The 18872-nt window shown below is 36.9% G+C and overlaps 1 protein-coding gene across 3 annotated transcripts in view; it reads left to right on the top strand.

The window, feature by feature from the left end:
* The first annotated feature begins 7595 nt into the window (after positions 1–7595).
* Positions 7596–18872, top strand: part of MDFIC (MyoD family inhibitor domain containing) — a 49449-nt gene continuing 38172 nt past the window's right edge. The window contains exons 1-2 of one of the 3 annotated variants that reach the window (XM_083838830.1): positions 7596–7691; positions 9740–9895. In XM_083838830.1, the coding sequence (XP_083694956.1) occupies positions 9805–9895 (91 nt within the window). In that variant the 5' untranslated portion in view covers positions 7596–7691; positions 9740–9804. Of the gene's footprint in view, positions 7692–9010; positions 9035–9079; positions 9343–9739; positions 9896–18872 lie in introns of those variants that run through there. The other 2 variants (XM_083838831.1, XM_083838829.1) reach the window with 2 other exon arrangements.

The raw sequence follows: 18872 nt of genomic DNA, 5'->3' as shown, positions 1-18872 counted from the left end.
TTGTTTACATTCTGCATTAAAGTGTTTATATTATTTCTTGTCCCTAACGGTGTCAAGAACAAGTTTAGACCTGTTGATAGGGCTATTTTTCAATACTGTCTGATACTCAGTAGTACCAAGATTTTTACTTGGAAGGGATTTTGTATTCTAAATCTGAACTGAATGTTTGCTCTTGAAACCCTTCATGTATTCATTCTATAGTACTGTGAAGGAGATTGTTTAAATGGATGCTTTGTTGACTTTTTTGAAGTTTAAATTTATGTATCAATTACCATATGTATGTAATTTAATCATATTTAAAGAAAATAACCCAAATACTAGGTGCTGTAAGCATTCTTGTTGATAGCTATCCATAAAAGTCTACTCTACACACCTTACCGCTGCTCACAAATTGTATTAGAAATTAAAGTTTTGAACTGCTCACCTATCCCAAAGTACTAAAATTCAACTATGTGGGCTATCACAAAGTACAATATAAGCAAACCACGTCTGTGTGAGGCAGCACAGAGTGCATGTGTTTTTGTGTTTTGACTCATAAAGTTGTAAAGAAATTACTTTATGGTAGGATCCTCTCAGTCCCAGTTCAAGTCCCAAATACTGTCTGTGATAATCTGAATATAATACTGACTTGGTTAGCAATTGGAAAAAAAAATCTGGAGTTTGCTAGATGAATGCAGGTGTAGCCTGTGCTTTGTGAAAATAAGTGAGATATCATAAACTGAACGCGTTCAAATCTTTCCTGATTTTGCAGAGAGTAGAGCACAGGTGATAACAGTACAACTTTTCCAATCTTAATAGAGCTATATCCCCTTTAATTGATTGAGTTATATTCCCAATCTGCCAAATTGCACATGGCATGAAGAAAGCTGATTCTCTCCCAACAGTGATATTTTATGAGATTGGCTGTGGATTTATAAACAGCCAGAGTGTTTTAAGATGAAGGCGAAGTCTGAAGACTGAAAGGAAGAGTTAAGTAGAAAGAACCTAGTCATAAATTAATGAGACTAAATATTCTTCATACATTAAAAAATAAATTGTAGTATTGATTAATGCAGTGAGCAGCCCAATTCCATCCCATTGCTACCATATTATTGTCACTTCAGCCTGAACTTGCAATTTTCACAAGTTTCAGCATTTATCTTTGGAACTGTCACCTGTCATGCTTAATGAATCTAAGTGACAATTGTATTTCTTTTAGTACATTAATATAATTAGGGTTTTTTGAAACCCACTTCAGGGTTAAAATAAATCATAGAACTTCATTAACTATTGCAAGATAAGAAATCCAGCTTTCTGCTTTTTTTTTTTCTTAAGTACTGTAGGTTTGCCTTACAGTTACTTTGTCTTCTTTAATAAATATTGATTAGGATTAAATACTTTATAATATATCTTTTTCTATTCATGTGTTCTAGGCATCCACCTTCACAAATGAGGATAAATGTATAATCTCATGGTCTACTGTAGCATGTCCTTTACGCATGCACAGTGTGAGTGTAGTTAACTACAGGCGTCTAGACAGATACTTAGGCAAACATTAATGTATATGTACAGAATTCTGTTGTGTATTTCTAAAACCTTCACCTTCTTTTACCAAATTGCTGAACAATATATTTCTTGGCAAAGCACGTTAATACACTATTTTGCAGATTGCTGTAACCACGGGCCAAGATTATGGTTTTTTTTTTGCATCAGAGTGAGGCCAGAGTCACTGCACTGTTCATAAGTTCTCTCATTTATGTTGAGTAGACAAGACAAAATGTCTTCTGCTTTATTTTTAAAAGTCTGTTTTGTCACAGAAGCTGGTCAGTATTATTCACCACTTCTCATTCCATAGCTAATCTCATATAATAGAATAATTTAAAGTGTGACCAGATATTAGAAGCTGTGGTTATCATCCAAGAAGGACTTTTTTGATATTATAAAGGGAAAAAATACCTATCTTTGTGTTTCTCCTTACTCTTTCCAGCTTCAGTTTTATAAAAGGAAAATTGATGGCTGATAACTAAGATACTTCTGAAGATTTAGTTCTTCTGTACTAATTCCTCATATAAGTAGATTTAAGTACTACAGTAATGAATTGCAATAATTTGTGTATGTTCTCACAGATTATTTAAAATGTGGAGGGTATTTTATTATTACATATATATAATTCTCAGTATATTTGATTCTATTATAATAGCTGGCAGAAGGAGGTACTTATTGAACATAGGACTTGACACATTTCTGGGTTGAAGTAACTTTCTTTGCTACCTAGTTTTACTCTCATTTTAGTCAATGACTAAACAAGGGCTTTGGGAAGGAAAGCATCAGGCATTCATTTCTAACCTAGGAATATGTTTTGGAACTCCAAGCTGCAGACGACTAGGAGAGAGTTTGGTTTGAGTATTCCTTTACAGAAATTTCCAGATGCAAATTGTATTTTTCCCTTAAGAAAATGACACCTTGGTGAGGCTAGGGTGTTTTGAGAGAGCACTTCAAAACCCTCTTTCTAAATTTTGTATGGCTCTTTTTCAAAATTATCTAAAAATGGTAACATGAGGAGGCAAGACACAATTCTGCTCAGCAGCAGTTATTGTTTTGGAGTGCGTGTGCAGGGTGACCATAGGATGAGTGCTCCCGTTCACAGCCCCAGAGCAGACTGGTGCTGATGTAGGGGGAAAATGGAGTGGGCTGCAAAGCTTTATATTCCCTCCTGAAGTGACAGAGAGAATAGCTGAGAAAAAAATGGCAGTAGCATTTGTGAAAAAAATATATCCCTTGAATTACTCCTTAATTATATTTACAATGTAAATTAATTAAAATTACATTAAGTATATATTTTAAAGTATATTTTTTAGCCTGCAAAATAGGTGTCAAATCTTCTTCAAGCCCACAATAAATGTGTGCTTGAAAGTTTAAATAGTCTGTGAAAATGATTGGATCAAGCTCAGTAAAGGCCTAGTAATATTGAATTTTGAAATCTGTTTTTTAATTGTTTTCTTTTTCTTATTTTACTAAAACAACAAAACTGGGCAAAAATTAGGGTACTAATCTGAGTTCCAGGACTGGAAACCAGTGGTCCTTCAGTAAATGATGCCATGTTGTCATTGCTTAAATTTTACTTGGCTGTAGAGCACAGTTATCAGAACTTTACTTTTATTAACATATTTTTTGTTGCTTGTTGATGATCATGGTAATTTGCAAACTGCAGGCATTTATATCTTGAAACATTCTCTGAGACAGAGCAGCTAGCATGTTAGAATTATAAAATAACTGAGTACATCTTACTTTTATTTACAGTCATAAAAGAAAAAAAAACAGCTCAGACCTCAAGATAACTGCTTGTATAAGTTTACTACAGCCTGTTTATAGCTCTTACATGTAAAACAATGTTAAATAAAATTATACTTTAACATTATGACTTTTATAGCATTTTCATTAATACTTTAAAACAGTTGAAATAAAACACAGGAAAACGAAAAGAGAAATGAAGGAATTTGTACACCGTAATAGCCTCCCTCGCTAAACTAAAATGTAACCATTTCTTTTAAAGAAAAACACTAAAATTCCACTGATTTTATGTACACACACCCTTACACACTCTCTGATATGTGATAGATATTACAGATTATAATGGGAAATGTAATCATGCCCATCATTCACTGGGCAGGACCGCATCCCCATAAATGTAATCCAAAAGTACCAGTCATATGGGGGACTCTTTGAATCTAATTTGTGTTTTCTGATTTTATTAATATTTTAGCTGAGGTGTTATTATATTCATCTGCAGGTGCATAAATATCTTGTTCTTGTATGGTTGGCAGTTTATACTTGCCATTAATTGCCAAAATGCTTATCTGAACACTTTCTGGAGCTAATGTCTCTGCAGTAATATCAAACCTATAAAATACCTCTCAGTACTACTTATTGAAGTAATATAACTGTATTTAAAAACTATTATTTGTTAGTATGGTCACAGTGAAGTCCTTGAAATGATGTAGATAGTTTCATCTTGAGTCTTTCTGGTTATTCCAGCTAGTGTATAGGAAGATGAAAGGAATTAGGCAAAAGCCAAGTCTTCCCTAGCTTTTCTTTTGCTTCCTGGGCACCTCCACCCCCCACCTCAAGAGCACAGGAACAGAATTATATCAGACCTGGACCCAAGGTTTGCAGTACTTTCATTTAGATAAGGAAGAGAGCAAGAAACTGAGGCAGAAGGCTTTTACTTTACTTCCCTGTTTTAGGCAATTAAGAGTGTCTTTTTCCATCTTTACTTACATGGGTTGTCGGGACATTCATCTATCAATGTAGAGAAAAAAAAGTAAAAGTTTTTTTTAGGCAAAATATGCAAACACACACACACACACAAATCAGGATAGTTAAAAACACCACTGGAACAGACTGAGGTTCATTATTCTATACTTGTTTTTTCCTGTGAACAGTGTTTTACACTTACTATCCAAATAAGCATTTGATTTAGTTGGATAAGCATCTTATTTGCTTACTCGACTTATTTAGATAAGCATCAAATGGACCTTAGTCTGGTAACTTATATGGATGCCAAAATGAAAAATCAGGAGCATATATTCAGGCAATTAAAAAAAAAACAGTAATAAAAAATCTTCGTTATAATTAGCACATACAACAAGGAGTGGAAAAGAAAGGCCCTGTGAAATATCTTCCTTTAAGAAAGACATAACTCATAGAATTGTGGTAGTACTGGATTGTTTTTTTTTTTTATTATTTTCAAGTTGTAAAGACCTGGCTGAGAAATAACTGCAAGGTGGCACAGCTGTGAGTGAGAAGAGTAACTTCTTGCAAGGAGAGCAACTACTTTTATCAAAGATTCGATTGTGCTTTCAGTATTATGGACTCATAATATAGAAATGAATTCTGCTGTTAATACACATTCACAGCATACATGCTAGAAGTTCCAAAGGAGCTGTTATAAGATATGCTCTGAACATGTATTAGGAATAATACGCAATATGTAACTAAGAGCGTTCTATATTAAGAAACTATAACACAAAATGCACAGTATTTTTAATGCCCATTCATAGTGTACTGACAGCTCAAAAGCAGCATCTGTACTGTGCATTATGAACTCATATTGAAGATGCACAAATTTAACAAAATATCTATAGAAATCTGGACGTGATTCCATGATATCACATAGCAAAATATCATACAGTATTCTGTTCCACTGCATTATTTATTCTATGTGTAAAGTACGCTTGGTTTAATGTTTTTAATTTTATTTTATTTGGGAATGATTGAGTAGCTATTCATTTTATATAGAAACATTTTTATTTTTGTGGAATTCTAGACATAGTATTTTTGCAAACTTCATTTGATAATGGCAATTAGTTTGATACTGCTGATGTCACAAATACCCACAGTTGTTAAGAATGTGCATAAAATACTAATGTAGAATGTCAGATCCAGATACTGCTTTGGTTGCAGAAGCAAAAGGAGCCTTGCTAACTCCAATAACCAAAAGCAACAGAAATATTTGCCTTGGTTTTCTTTTAAATACAGCCTCTGGTATTATTATGACTGTGGTTCAGGCAAGATAATGAACTTTATTCTAAATTTAAAATAAATTTACTAAGTATATATTTCATGTTGCAATATTTTGTATTCAGCTAGCCATAATTGTTAATCAATATTCACTTAAACTTCCTGTACCATTAACACAAGAGATGCTGTTGTCCATTTCTTCTCTTTGCTGAGATGATCTTTAATGTTAAAAGAAATTCCAAATAATCTTGAATGCACTAAAATGTCTGAATAACCTTTGAAGTGTTTAAAACACTCACTTCTGCTGAATTTCAAGTTTATTCTGGAGACTTAAATAAGTTTTTTATTAAGGTGTAAGATTAAATGCAGAGTGAAAAGCTGAGTAACTGAAAAAAATATATGCAAATAAATTGACTTAATAATAACAATCCAGCACACTTAGTTGTATATTGAATTTTTCTTCCTGAGTTATTTGTAGGAATGTAATGAATTACTAGTTGACATTTTTTTGTGGTGAAACGTCATTTTGCATGCCTCAATATATGATCTGTTACTTTTTCAGGTGAGATCTATTACCTGCCTGAGTGAGCTACTTGCTTGAGCTTGCTAAGCAATAGCTGAAACTGCCATAAACTATGCCATGTGATGTGTTTCGCCCTAAGTAGGATAAAGCTTGTTGAGCTGGACTCATCTTTCATGTGACTCCTTTGGCTTCATTGGAGTTACATCAGAAATAATTCTTAGAATATTTTACATTGTTTCACTTTATAATTTATCAGTTTTAATGAAATCTTCACTGTCTTAAAATATTTCACAGAAAATAGTTCACTATAAACAGAAAACTAAAACTGAAAAAATAACGTTTCATATTTTAAATTCAGATTTACAATAGGTTTAATACTCAAATGCCAATTTGAGCTAGTGCAAAGCAGCCATTAAGCCTCATATTTCCTCTCCACTGCGGAGTCCATTCCATGGCAGAAAATCACCAGACTTGGACAAGAATCATTTACAGTATATAGACTTCTTTCTCTAAAGGGCAATGTGCAGGATTACTGGAAGAAAATGCTTCTCTGCATTTCTCGACTCCATTTCTGGAGTCTGCATCTGCATGCCTCTGATTTCATTTCGGTATCCTACTGTTTGTCTCTCTGTGCTCTTTGGAGCTGGAGTTCCTTGGAGTAGAAGGGATTGGTTGCCCTGCTATGACCAGCTTGTGTCTAAGGCATTTTTTTTTATAAATGTTTTGAGATCCCCTTCACATTCATCCCCAAATCTGCCCTTATGGTCTAGAAGAGCACACCTGAATGTGTGAATGCTATGATCTAGCAATGGAAGAGTATATTGCAATACGTGTGTGCAAAGCCTATAACTTGGTTGCTGTAGTAAGATACAACATACCTCATATTTATAACCTACTTGAAGAACAGACGATGTTAAAGTCTTTACTGCCCACTTCCTGAAAAAATTCAGTAACATTTTAGAATGATAAATATTTTAAAGGAAAAGAATAAAACAATTATTTTAGATTAGCTGTGCTGGGATGTCAGTAATATGCTGTATTATGCCAATGAACTTTGCCTGTCTGTGGTATCTCATTAACAGTGACCACATCTGGATTTATCTTTTTAATAATCACAATAATCACAGTTTCTGGTTTTTAATGTACAGTGTGTCGCATGATATTTTAATATGTTATTTCAATGAATCACACTTTTTTTTTTTTTCATACTAGATTCCCTTATCTTGTTTTATCTGATCTTGCTTGGGGTTATCTCACACTATCATCAATTGCAATATGGCAACATCAGCTGAAGTTTCTCTTCCATTGATTTAGTTGTTTTAAACTATACGTAGGCATCTACATCGTTGAACCTTGGCAGGCTGAACTCATCCCATCATCTTTTTGAAGAAGATAAACTAAACACCATGAAGGGTACCATGTGTGGTTCATAGATAAGGTTCAAAAAACACCACCCCTAAAAAAAAAAAAAAAGGGAAAAAAAAGGATGGTATCTGTTCGATATGTATTATCCAATGAAAGGTTTTTAAGGCAGGGTGTGGTTGGCTAACTTATTGCTCCTCCCACTCTTCTGTGCTGTGCTTCCAGTTTCAGAGGGAAAAACACAAGCTTGTCCGTTGGGTATGAGTCATAACCTCTCTTCTGCTACTGACTCACTTGGGAGTTTGAGGTAAGTCCTTCTACCTTATGTCTCAATTGCTCTGCCCCTGGGCAGCGAGGAGAGAAGGAGCTGTTGTATACTGGAGCTATGGAAAGTTATGCAATGTTTTTTTAGATGAGAAGCGTAGGTATTGATATCCATATTATTATGATGCAATACAATAACAAGTTTGTGTACCCCAAATGGAATTTTTACTTGGCTTCTTCCAGACATAGCACATATTTTTTCCATTTTATCATTAAAAGGTTTAAAGAAATATTATGTTGTACCAAAGAACATCTCAGATTACTGAAATACTTAAAAATGATTGTATTTCTCAGAGGAAAATACATAACGTGTCTTATTAGTTGCATCACACTTATCTTTTGCATCAGCAGTAACCAGTAATAAAGCTATACAGCGATGGCTTTTGAAATTAGGGGATGCCCCAAAGTGTGTGGTGTTGTATAGGAAATGGCTCCTACTCAGGTATTTACACTCTATACTGGTTGTTTTGCAAGCAGTGCAGGGAAATGTTAAACTTTAAGAAATTAAGTTTTACTTTTAATACCTGAGCACAATGCTTAGCACTTATGATATCAAAATAAATATCCATTAGTTCTTTTCTCTTATGCTAGGACGTAGGTAGTTTATAACTTGGCTGTTTCTAACTCCTAGTTTCAGCTTCCCAAAAGATAACTGTTTGCACACCATGATGGGACATACCAGTAGAGCATATTTACTCAACCATAATAAAAATTTGGTTTCTAAGTTTTAAGAAAATTACAAATTAAACATGAACACACTTTATTAGAGAGGTGTGCAAAGTTGTGGTAGCATGAGCAAGGTCAAGCACTTAGCGTATGGACACTAGCGTGCACATGAGAAATAATGGCAATGCTGCATGGTGTGGGCAAGAACAGAGCACGAGGCTGACAATCAAATGAATTCCCGTAATGAGGAAGAAACGTATTTCTTATCTAGAGAAAGCACAGGTAGGTCAGGCCGCTTGGCAGGTGCCGGTGGAGGAAGTGGTTTGCTCTCTAGGGTATTACTTTTGAAAAACACTTCTTCTATCCTTCACTTTCGTTTGAATAATTTTGTACACATGCTTTAGAGTCCTTTTAATGTACACATCCATATGTTGCCAGGGGAGGTACACCAAGGTGTTGGGTTGGGCTGGGACTGGTCTCTGAGAGGGATGGAAAGCGCAGGCGGGAGGCCTGCAGCATTTCACGTGCCTGGCTACCCGGCTTCCGAGGCGCAACTGGTTGAAGGCAAACAACCACCACAGCGGCCCAATTAATTCTGTGCCAGCTGTTGCCCCACGAGCAGTGCCACTGCCAAACGCTACAGCTGCAAACCCTGTCCAGGCATGAAAGCCTCCCTTTCAAGGGTGGCGTGTTTTTATTTTTATTTATTTTTTTTCCCTTTTTCCCTCGTTCTGCCTGACGGGTTTCGGCCTCCTCGGGGACTTTCCGTGGCCGGAGGCCCGGCTGGGGGCGGGGGGCAGCAGTGCTCTCCCGCAGCCCCAGCCCAGCCCAGCCCAGCCCGCGGGCCCGGCGCTGGCGGGCGGCAGGACCTGCACCACCGCCGCCAGCCGCAGCGGGATGTTTCATCGTCCGGAAATGATGGAAAAGGACTGACTGCGGCCGCGGGGGGACAGCGGGGGCGAGTGCGGGTGTGTGCGAGCACGCCTCCGCCCCGGGGGCTGCGGGGGGTCGGGGGGACGTGTTGGGGGGAAGGCGGCCCCCCGTCTGCGGGCCGGGAGAGGGGAGCCGAGGAGGCTGCGGGCGGCCGGGGCGCTGAGGAGCCGGGCACCGCGGCCGGGCACCGCGGAGGAGCGGGAGGAGAGGCGGAGGGAGGGAGCGCAGAACCGCCGGGGGGCTCCGCAGCCGCCGCCCCGGGACCCCCCCGGGCCTCCCCCGGCCCCCCGGTGCTCGCCGAGTCGCCGCCGCTCGGATTTGCCGTCCCTCGCCCCCGAGCCGCGAGGGTTTTTTTTTTTCTTTTCTTTTCTTTTTTTTTTTTTTTTCGCGTGAAATAGATTAACGAGTGCTTTCATTCGCTTGTTCCTTCAGGGTCGCGTGTTAGTTTTGTTGGAGGGGGGCGCAGGCTCTGCGTGACTCGGTGAGAGAGCTGGCAGATGTCCCAAGTGGGAGAACCTCTTCCTCCAGGGCCTGAAGGGCCAGAGCAAGCTCCGACTGAAAGCAGCGCTTTGATCTCTCTCCCTCGAGGTAAGTTGCTTTAAAGTTTCTCTGTAATTGTTGCGCCTTTTTATTTGAATGCTACATTTGCTGATTTGTTTTGTGGGTTTTAACCCCTCTCTTCCTTCCCCTCCTCCCTGGCCTCCCCTCGTTAGTATAACTCTATAACACTTTCGCTTCCACGCCTTTATTGTTTTAACCAGAAGTTCCTATGTAGAAAATGTATAAAGGAAGAAGAAAAAAAAGATGCACTGATGTCAGCACCGTGTTTCACTACTTGAAAACTGCAGTCATACAGAGAGGCAGATGCTGCTCCTTAAAAACTGCCTTCTCGTTCCTCAGCCTTGGTGTTTGTGTTTAGGAGCTCTTCTCTGCAAAGCTTTTCTCTTTCCATGTCTTGCAGTAAAGTGAGAAAGGTAGATCCTGGAGCAGGAGTGTTGTTCAGGTTGGAGGTCACTTCCCTGTTTGTTTTAGGCCACTCATTGATGTTGCACCTAAAACCTGTTTCTGAGAGTATTAACATGTTTTATATTTGCTGTTCTAATGTTTTTTTAAAAGTACATTCATTCATCATAGCAATAAATTATTTAAATGATGTGCAATTATGTACAATTTGCAATTACACAAAATATCTTTATATTCTGATCACCTTCATGTAGAGAAGTTTGACAAGGTATATTGCAGGCTACCCCCAAAAAGGGTAGTATGTTTGCCTACTGAGTTCTGGTCTGTGAAGGTGAGACTTTTTTATTGTTTTTTTTTTTTTTTTTTTTTTTTGCATTTAGAGCTACAGCTTTGTTTTTCACAATTCTGACAGCAGTTTTAAAAGTCCCTGAAGAACAGACAAATAAGATTGTTCAAAGACTGTAACTGTAATCTATGTGGTTAACTGTTAGCAGATACTGAGACCATAGTTGTGCAACTGTGGATTAAAGATGCAGTCTCTGCTTTTGTAACTTGGAAAATCAATAACTATGTAAAATCAAAGTTGAAGACTTGTTCGAGAAACCAGAAAGTATCTGTACCAAAGTTTAAAAAAAAAAAATTGGCAAGGAGACACATTAAATTGGCTTATACTTGTCTTATTGTTTTTTTTTTTTAGAAGTTCTGAGAATGACTCAGAACTTCTAAACAGTAAAACAGAATAATAAAAAAGATTAGATACAGAAGATGAAGCATGCAGAACTGAGCTGTTAAAATCATGTTTTTGCCAGAAAAATCAAAATGTATCTGTGATACATGTTTATTTTCAATCTGTTGCTTTTGTCTGTCATGTGATCAAAGGGCCACACTGGTTAAACTTTATGCGTAGGCCATACATCAAAGTTATTGAAGTTGTAAGCCAGTGAGCTAACTAGCCTGGAAAGCAGTCTTATTCTTACAGTCCCACTTTGAATTATGTTTTTACTATGAAATAAAGTCATATGTAAGATTTTTCAATACCCGCCTTTCTTTTTTATGAAAAGTAAGGAAGGGAACACTGGTCTGCTCACAGAAAAGCTCTGTGCAGGAAGTCTGAATGACACAATTACAGCTCACAGCTGTCAAGGTGAAGGACTATAGAGTTACTTTTTCAGGGATCATTAAGGTACAAACAAGTATAATATGTTGATTCAAGGTTGCTCACTTGCCACACCTTTCAAGGCACGTGATCCATTTTAAAGCATATGTATAGTTCGCAGAAAGACAATGCCTTTTTTAATTGTAGTGAACTTAGATTTAAGGATAACTGTGGATATTTGATGCTTTTTTCTAGCATAAGTCTGTTGGGGAAATGGGGGTGGAAAGAGGAAGAGGTGAGTTCATAACATTTCCAGTCTATATTCCAGCATTTCTGTTGTCAGCTTTGCAGTGTGTGGTTACAGGGTAAGGTAGTCCAGATATTCCAGGGCGAAAGATCTAAGATAATATATCTGGGACTTCCAAAACCCTCCAACCCTCTCTATACCATCCCACAGGACATCCAAAAGCACACCAATTTCTGTAGAATTTGGAGATAATTGTAACAGCTGTGATTGAAATTCACATTATCTCTGAAAGTAGGTTAGAAGTATTTGGAAAAATCTGTAGTAAGTTGAAATAACTATTAATTTACTTAGACTCATCTTTTAATATATAATTGATGACTGCCTTTACAATGGATACTTTAAATCTGTGTCCACCTGGGAATAAAGATCCCTCAGTAAGAAAAAAAAAAAAGGCTTATGTTGTATGTATAGCAAAGTATTAAACACATTCTGGTGAGAAATAATTTTTGATTGTTAATGACATACTTTAATATGCTTTCCATATTTTATAACTGATACAGATACCTTACATTATGAGAACAATCTTTTGTTCTCTCCTGTAGTTCTTTGAGGTATCATCAAAAAATCCAGATCTTCAAAGTGCTCCTTTTGCTTGCCATCATAAACATTCAGATGATGAAGCCTAATTGCTTCTCTTTCATAAAAAGAAAAGTAAATTCAATTGAATTGTGAATATTCAACTAATAGCTATCCTACAGTCTAAGGAAAACAAACAAACAAAAACAAAACAGAAGAAATAAAACTTTAGGCAGATTGGAGGGATTTACATAAGTTGTGGAGATGGTGAAACTGGGTTGAGAAGTACTTTGACCTAAAGATGTGTGTCATGCTCTGGCTTTTCCAACTCAGAAGAATTTTCTTACATTGCTTTAACCAATATTCTCTCAACATCCCTGCTCTCACTGTGCTTCTTTGCTTGTTCATTTTTGAATTAATGCATAACTATTTGTCAGATTATTGGACTTTGCCCCTCCACAATTAGCGTGCTGAGAGAGAGTTGATTTAATCAGTGTCGTCTTTTGTAGCAACTCATTTCAGTCTTTAAACTATTATCTGTGCAGAGTCTGCTGCTGAGAGAGGAAGAAAGATTTAACCTAATTTCTGCAAACATCTAGTTCATTTTTTGCTGCATCCTTCCAAAAGCATAAGTCTAGTTATGCACTGGTGTTCAAGATCCTGATCGTATTGTCTCTGTTCTCCTGAGCTCCATAGCCCTTGGAATCAAATTATGACTACTTCTACCTGTGTGCCGTGCAATATAATCAGAGTGAATAGTGTCATGTCTATACCACTGCAATTTGGCTGTGGTCAAGTATTTTCTGCAGTGGCAGGTACCAAAATAATTCAATGTCCCTAAACAAGGAATGTGACAATTTGTGACCATTGGCCTCTCTGCTTTAAGGAAAATATTTTGCAAGTTAGAGGTCATGTCAGGATTATTGCTTGGGCAATAATCCCAAGCAATATGGGTAGACTTTTTCCATGAAATCCTCTGCATTTGAATAAACCAAAGAATGCAAGAGAGAAGTTCAACAAACATGGAACTATATTTAGAGAATCAGACAACATTTTAGAAAATGTAGGACTGCCATCTATAAATATATCTTTTGGTGGAGTGGATAGTGAAGTCTAGTAGAAATATTAGGGGTCAAATTCTGTAAGTGACCACTCTTTCCCGTGCAAATCATGTCACTGTTGCTGGATGGAGAGATACAATTCTGGTGTGGTGTCTGAAGAAACCATACACATTAGTTCATTCAGAACTTCCATTCATAAAAACACCCAACATGTGTGCTCCTCTTCAACAGCATGTTTCAAACCCTGTAATGTTTTGTGTGCTTTACTGTTTTCATGACCAGGAATGCTACAGCACTAGATGAGACAGGGATGACAGAAGACTCACAGTGGGAATGTCTGGAAATTCTTGAGGCAACAGCTATTACTATCACCATAATTGTAGCACTTTGCTAGCAGTGCCTCAGTGTTATGAGTAATGGATTTTTATTTTAACGGTTAACCAATACACTCAAATTGTTCGAACATACCAAATACTTGATCTATTTGTGCTTCCGCTTTCAATCTGATGAGAGTTTAGTGTTAATTTGTTTTATAGTTTTCTGTCAGCACTAAATTGAATGTTACTGACTAAAATGCCTGAAACTTTCACAAGTGTCTAACTCTAGCTAGTCATAATAATAGACTTCTGCTTTCAGTTTCATGTGCATGCAGTTCCAGTAAAGTGATTCATGTCCACATGGGTGTGATAGACTTGTATTTCACGGAGGTGACTGTAAAGGTCTTGCATCAAATTTGAAATACTTTCGTTCCATCTCATAGGCTAGTTTTATATCACAATCATTCTTCTCAAACTCCATTCCAGACCTTCAGAAGTTAGATTTCTCTTTGCTTTAAACACTTGTTTATTTTATTTTATTTTTCCTAATAAGCAATTCCAGCAATTGAGTATGTCTATGGTAGTATTTTCATTTGGATCTGCAATGAAGTTTTGAAATGAACCTCCTGTTCACCCCTGCTTTATTTTACTTTCTGGAGTGATTCTGGGGAGTGACCTGGACTGGATTCATTTTGAACAAAATAATCTGGAAGATGCACTGCAGGAATGTGCTGGATGCACTCCAGCCAGAAAAGAGCCCTCAGTCTTTGAGACTGGAGAGTTAGTCCAAAGTAGAAAGTCCCTGGAACACGGATAATATTAAATAAGTGTCCTTAAAATCAACTCTTTCACTGTACAGGTCCACCTTTACTGCCTTGTGCTACTTGGTAATAAAGACAGCCACTGCACTCAGTATCACTCAGCATTTACCTGAAACTTACACGTTTTGTACATGTGAAACATCATCGGATGAGTTACATAAATTTGTAACCGACCACATGACGAGTAGTATGATTATTTATGAAAATATGTTTTCACTTATGGATTTTGAACTTTGTATTATTAATAGTGCAGGGTATGCAGGGTATCTATTTGCATGTTCATATTTATTTTTAATTTATCATGACAGAAAATTGGCAAAGGCTGTCAAACTTGCAGTATATCCATAATTGTTCCATAGTTTGTACCTGGAAAATTCTCTGGAAGAGCTTTCCAAGTTCAGTTGAATTGCTTTAATTTTAAGAGATTGATTCTTCAATAGTATTTTTGGGGCCAATGAAAGTTGCAATGAGACGTTTAAGTGAAAGTCACTGAAATGAAATAAAAGCAAATTAGTTACTTTAGTTTAAAAAAAAATCAAACATCTAAACGGAGGCATCCAACTCCATTGGAGGACTTTGAACTTGATAATTTGTGGATTATTAATATTAATGTTGCACTTAGATTGTAGAACCAGCTATTAATGAAATGAGATGATTTCAGGCAAATCATGAACTGGAATAGGCTTTCTGTTCCACGAATAGCACAGTTGAACCTGTTATGAGAAATGCATAAAAGTCTTAGGCAGCTCATGAAGTAACTAGTGGGGGTTATTGCTAATAGTTGCATTATGCAACCTGGTATTATCACTGTTCCATTGTATTACTGTTGTGAAAGGCAGGGAATAGTATCCTCAGTGGTTTCGTGCCAGGATATTAATGAACAGAGAAGTGTTAAAATACAGTGTTTGCTGTATGCTCTTCAATCTCTTTCAACTGCTGTAGGCTTGAGACAAAGAAATCTTTTGTTAATGTTCCTTCTGGAAACATTCTGAAACCTTTTTTTTTTTCCTCATAGACCTACCTTTCCTCTCTCTCTCTCTTTTTCTCAAAATAAATAAATAAAGAAATCTCTCTTTGCTTTGAAAGACAAAATTCCGTTTGGGATGGCTTATGATCTTTGCACAATGTGTCTTTAAATCTACATCTGCTTGTTCAGAGATAACTAAGGCCTTTGGAGGATTAATGTTTACATCCCAGCAGCTGTGTCAAATTTAGGTGCCTAAGTAAGCTTTGCCCCATGCTTCCATCGTTCCTCTGTCCTTAAACAGCGAAACTGTTTGTTGAACTGTTCCTGTCTCTACATTTTTTGTGGTGGTCAGCTGTGCCAGTCCATTTTGCTGGTTTCTGTCTCCTTGATGAGAATGATGCGCTCAGGTTTCCAGAAGGCTTTCCCAGCAGCTGCTTTTGCTTTACTTACTGCTTGGTGCTATATACCACATTGTTGGTGAACAGAAAATGAATGTCATAGCAACAAAGCCTTTTACTGTTACAGTCGTAGGATTTTTAACTCTTGTTACATCCACAGTGCCAATATGCAAACTCTGAATCTGCTTCTCAAGTCCAGTTTGTCATGTTGCTGGTCTAGCACTTTCATTGTTCAAATTTTTGGAAGAGATGGCTGAGTAAGTATATGGTTTTGTGTGTCATCTAATGAATAGAAATCAGCTGTCCTTGACAATATGAGGATGCCCAACCCACTTAATATATAGGTACTTGTTCTCATTTTTTTGCATGCTGACGGGTTGGATATTACATAGTTCTTGATGTAGTAACATATGATTCCATGTTTGCTATCTTGGTCTTGCAGCAGCCATTGAGACCCGTTTCTTAGTAAACTCAAGAGACATAATGGGGTGTGTGGGGACAGCTAGAGTGTGAATGTACAAATGGACAAGCACTTGAAGAAGTGAAGACGGTTGTTTGTCAAAGACTTGAATTCTCTGAGATGTGTCCTCCAAATGCACATCCTTTACCTGTCTTTTTTATCTCTTCTATCAGTTTTGCATATTAATTAAACCAAAGCAGGAGTTAACAATATTGCAGTAGTTTTCAACTGTGAAAACAAGGATTTATTCTATGAAATATATGTACTACAGTTTAATTCCAAAAATAAATATAAAAATATTGTGGTATAATAAATTAATTTACTATAAAAGTGATGTATATATCCTTTAATAATTCCAGATAACAAAAATGTAGGAGTTCACTTTGTTCACTTATTTCACAAAATGGTCATTTTGAGATATGAATAAAGTTTTTAATTTTTAACTTCACAGTTGTCTGTTATATAGGTATGATCTAGGTTGTTAACCATCTCAATTCTATACTTTGCCTGCATGTTTTGTCTCTTCCTTATTTAAATCTTAAATTTGTATTATTCTCTATGCAAGTAGAATTTGTGCCCATGCTTACCTTCAGGATAAATCACAGTGTGATCTGTGTGAGTATCACTGCCACAGGGCTTTTGGCTAGAAGCTTATCAACATAGGGACTACCATTCCTTTAGAAGAGCACATAACCATTCGGGTTGCTGATCTGGGCCCTGAACACATGAATAGTACCACGTACACAAGTAAGAAGACTACGTTGCTTTTGTGACCTGACCTGGAGTAACTTGCAATGGTTTTGAAGAGAGATTGGGTTTCTGCCTCAATACAGCCAGACTCAGAACATAATGATTCTTTTCCTTCCATTATTTGATCTGCTAGGCAGAGCATCTGGTTTTCTTCTTGGCTTTCAGTTTTGGAGGTTAGTCACTTGAGAGTGGAAGAGTATACTAGAGGAAGCAGCAGCTAACATACCAAAGAAATATCACAAAAAATTCCTAAGGCTAAGCTTAATTAAAGCAGAGAATTGTTACTAATTTATTTGAAAACACAGTGGAAAAATGACATGCCTGGTTATGACCAAATCCAGCCAGCAGTATTTGTAGTTGCTGTAGGTTTTATTAACCCTGTTTGCCACAAGCATGGCACTTCAGAGAAGGTTAAGGTCTTTGTGTGGATTTTTATTGCTTTCATGAATGCATTACCTTTCGTAAAGTAAATTCATAACTATTTTTATGCACTAAAAATAATGGCATCAACAAAATACAGACTCAAGTGTTCTTGAGGCTGTTTTTATGTGTGATCAGTTCTTGGTATGTTGTCACCACACTTCTATAATAATAATAATAATAATAATAACAAAAGAGATCCTATGATCCCATCATAAGCTTTTTTTTTTTTTTTGTAAGGGAATGATTAAGAAATTTCTTTGTACTAAAAGTTTGAGCTTATACACAGTCAAGAGAAATAACAAGTAATTAATCAGGACTCCAGTGTTTGTTTATTTTCAGTGCTCTGCTGTATCATTTTAGTAGTGTGGCTATAAAAAAAAATAATCTTAAATATACATAACTGAACACTTTTTCTAAAGGCCCATTATGCTAAGTCTGTCTGGGATGGAGTTAAATTTCTTCATAGAAGCCTCTGTGGTGCTGTTTTTTGGATTTATCACTAAATCAACATTGATAACAAACCAGTGTTTTAGCTATTGCTGAACAATGCTTACACAGCATGTCACAGTCCATGCAGGGAGAAGGTTGGGGGTAGGCAAGAGGCTGGGAGAGGACACAGATGGGACACCTGAACTGAACTGACCAAAGAGTATTCCATTCCATGTAACCTCATGCTTAGCAACAGAAACTGAGGGGAGGGTATTTTTGGGGAGGTACCCATTACTTGGGGACTGGCTGGCCATCGTTCTACTTGTGGGAGGTGGTGAGCGATTGCCTTTGCATCACTTATTTATTTCTGATTTTTTTTCTTCTTCTGTTCTTCACATATTAAGTATATTTTGACCCATGAGGTTCCTCGCTTTTGCTTTTTCTATTCTCTCTACCCCACTGGGGAGAGAAGGAGTGGCTGGGGAGAGAAGGTGCTTGCCTATGGTCAGGGTCAACCCACCACACTGCTATAGTAGCATCTGCTGGGAAAAAATTTCTCTGGTGGGTGATTAAGAAGTGCAAAGCAAGATATCAAATACATGCTTAATGTCACTGCTGCAAGTTTCTGTTATGAACATTCTTGGGGAAGACTCTATATGAATGCAATAAATCAAAGAACAGCTACTCAATTCACGTCAATTCCTGCAAATTTCCCATCAAAATTGGTATTCAATTGCAACACTGCTGTTGCTTCTTAATAGCACCTCTTACTTCTTTCTTGTTAACTGTTAATATCGTTTACATGGTTTTGACTGTATGTTTATTATATCCAGCTAGAACAATAAAAGTAAACATAAAAAATGCATGTGCAAGCTGTAAAGAATATATATATATATATACTGAACAGAAAACAAGCAGAGGAATGAAAACTGAATTCCTATGGATAATGATGATTTCATTGCATTTAGCGCTTCTTCAAATTTATTAGATAAAAATGTAACTTAGAGTGCCAAGGGCCCTTTAATATTAATACTAATCTTTCCTTACAGTTTATTAG

The sequence above is a fragment of the Anser anser genome (genome assembly GCF_964211835.1).
Source record: "Anser anser genome assembly, chromosome: 1".
In the NCBI taxonomy this organism is placed as follows: Eukaryota; Metazoa; Chordata; class Aves; order Anseriformes; family Anatidae; genus Anser; species Anser anser.
The sequence above is the reverse complement of the archived record's forward strand: the minus strand, read 5'-3'. Positions and strand labels throughout refer to the sequence as shown.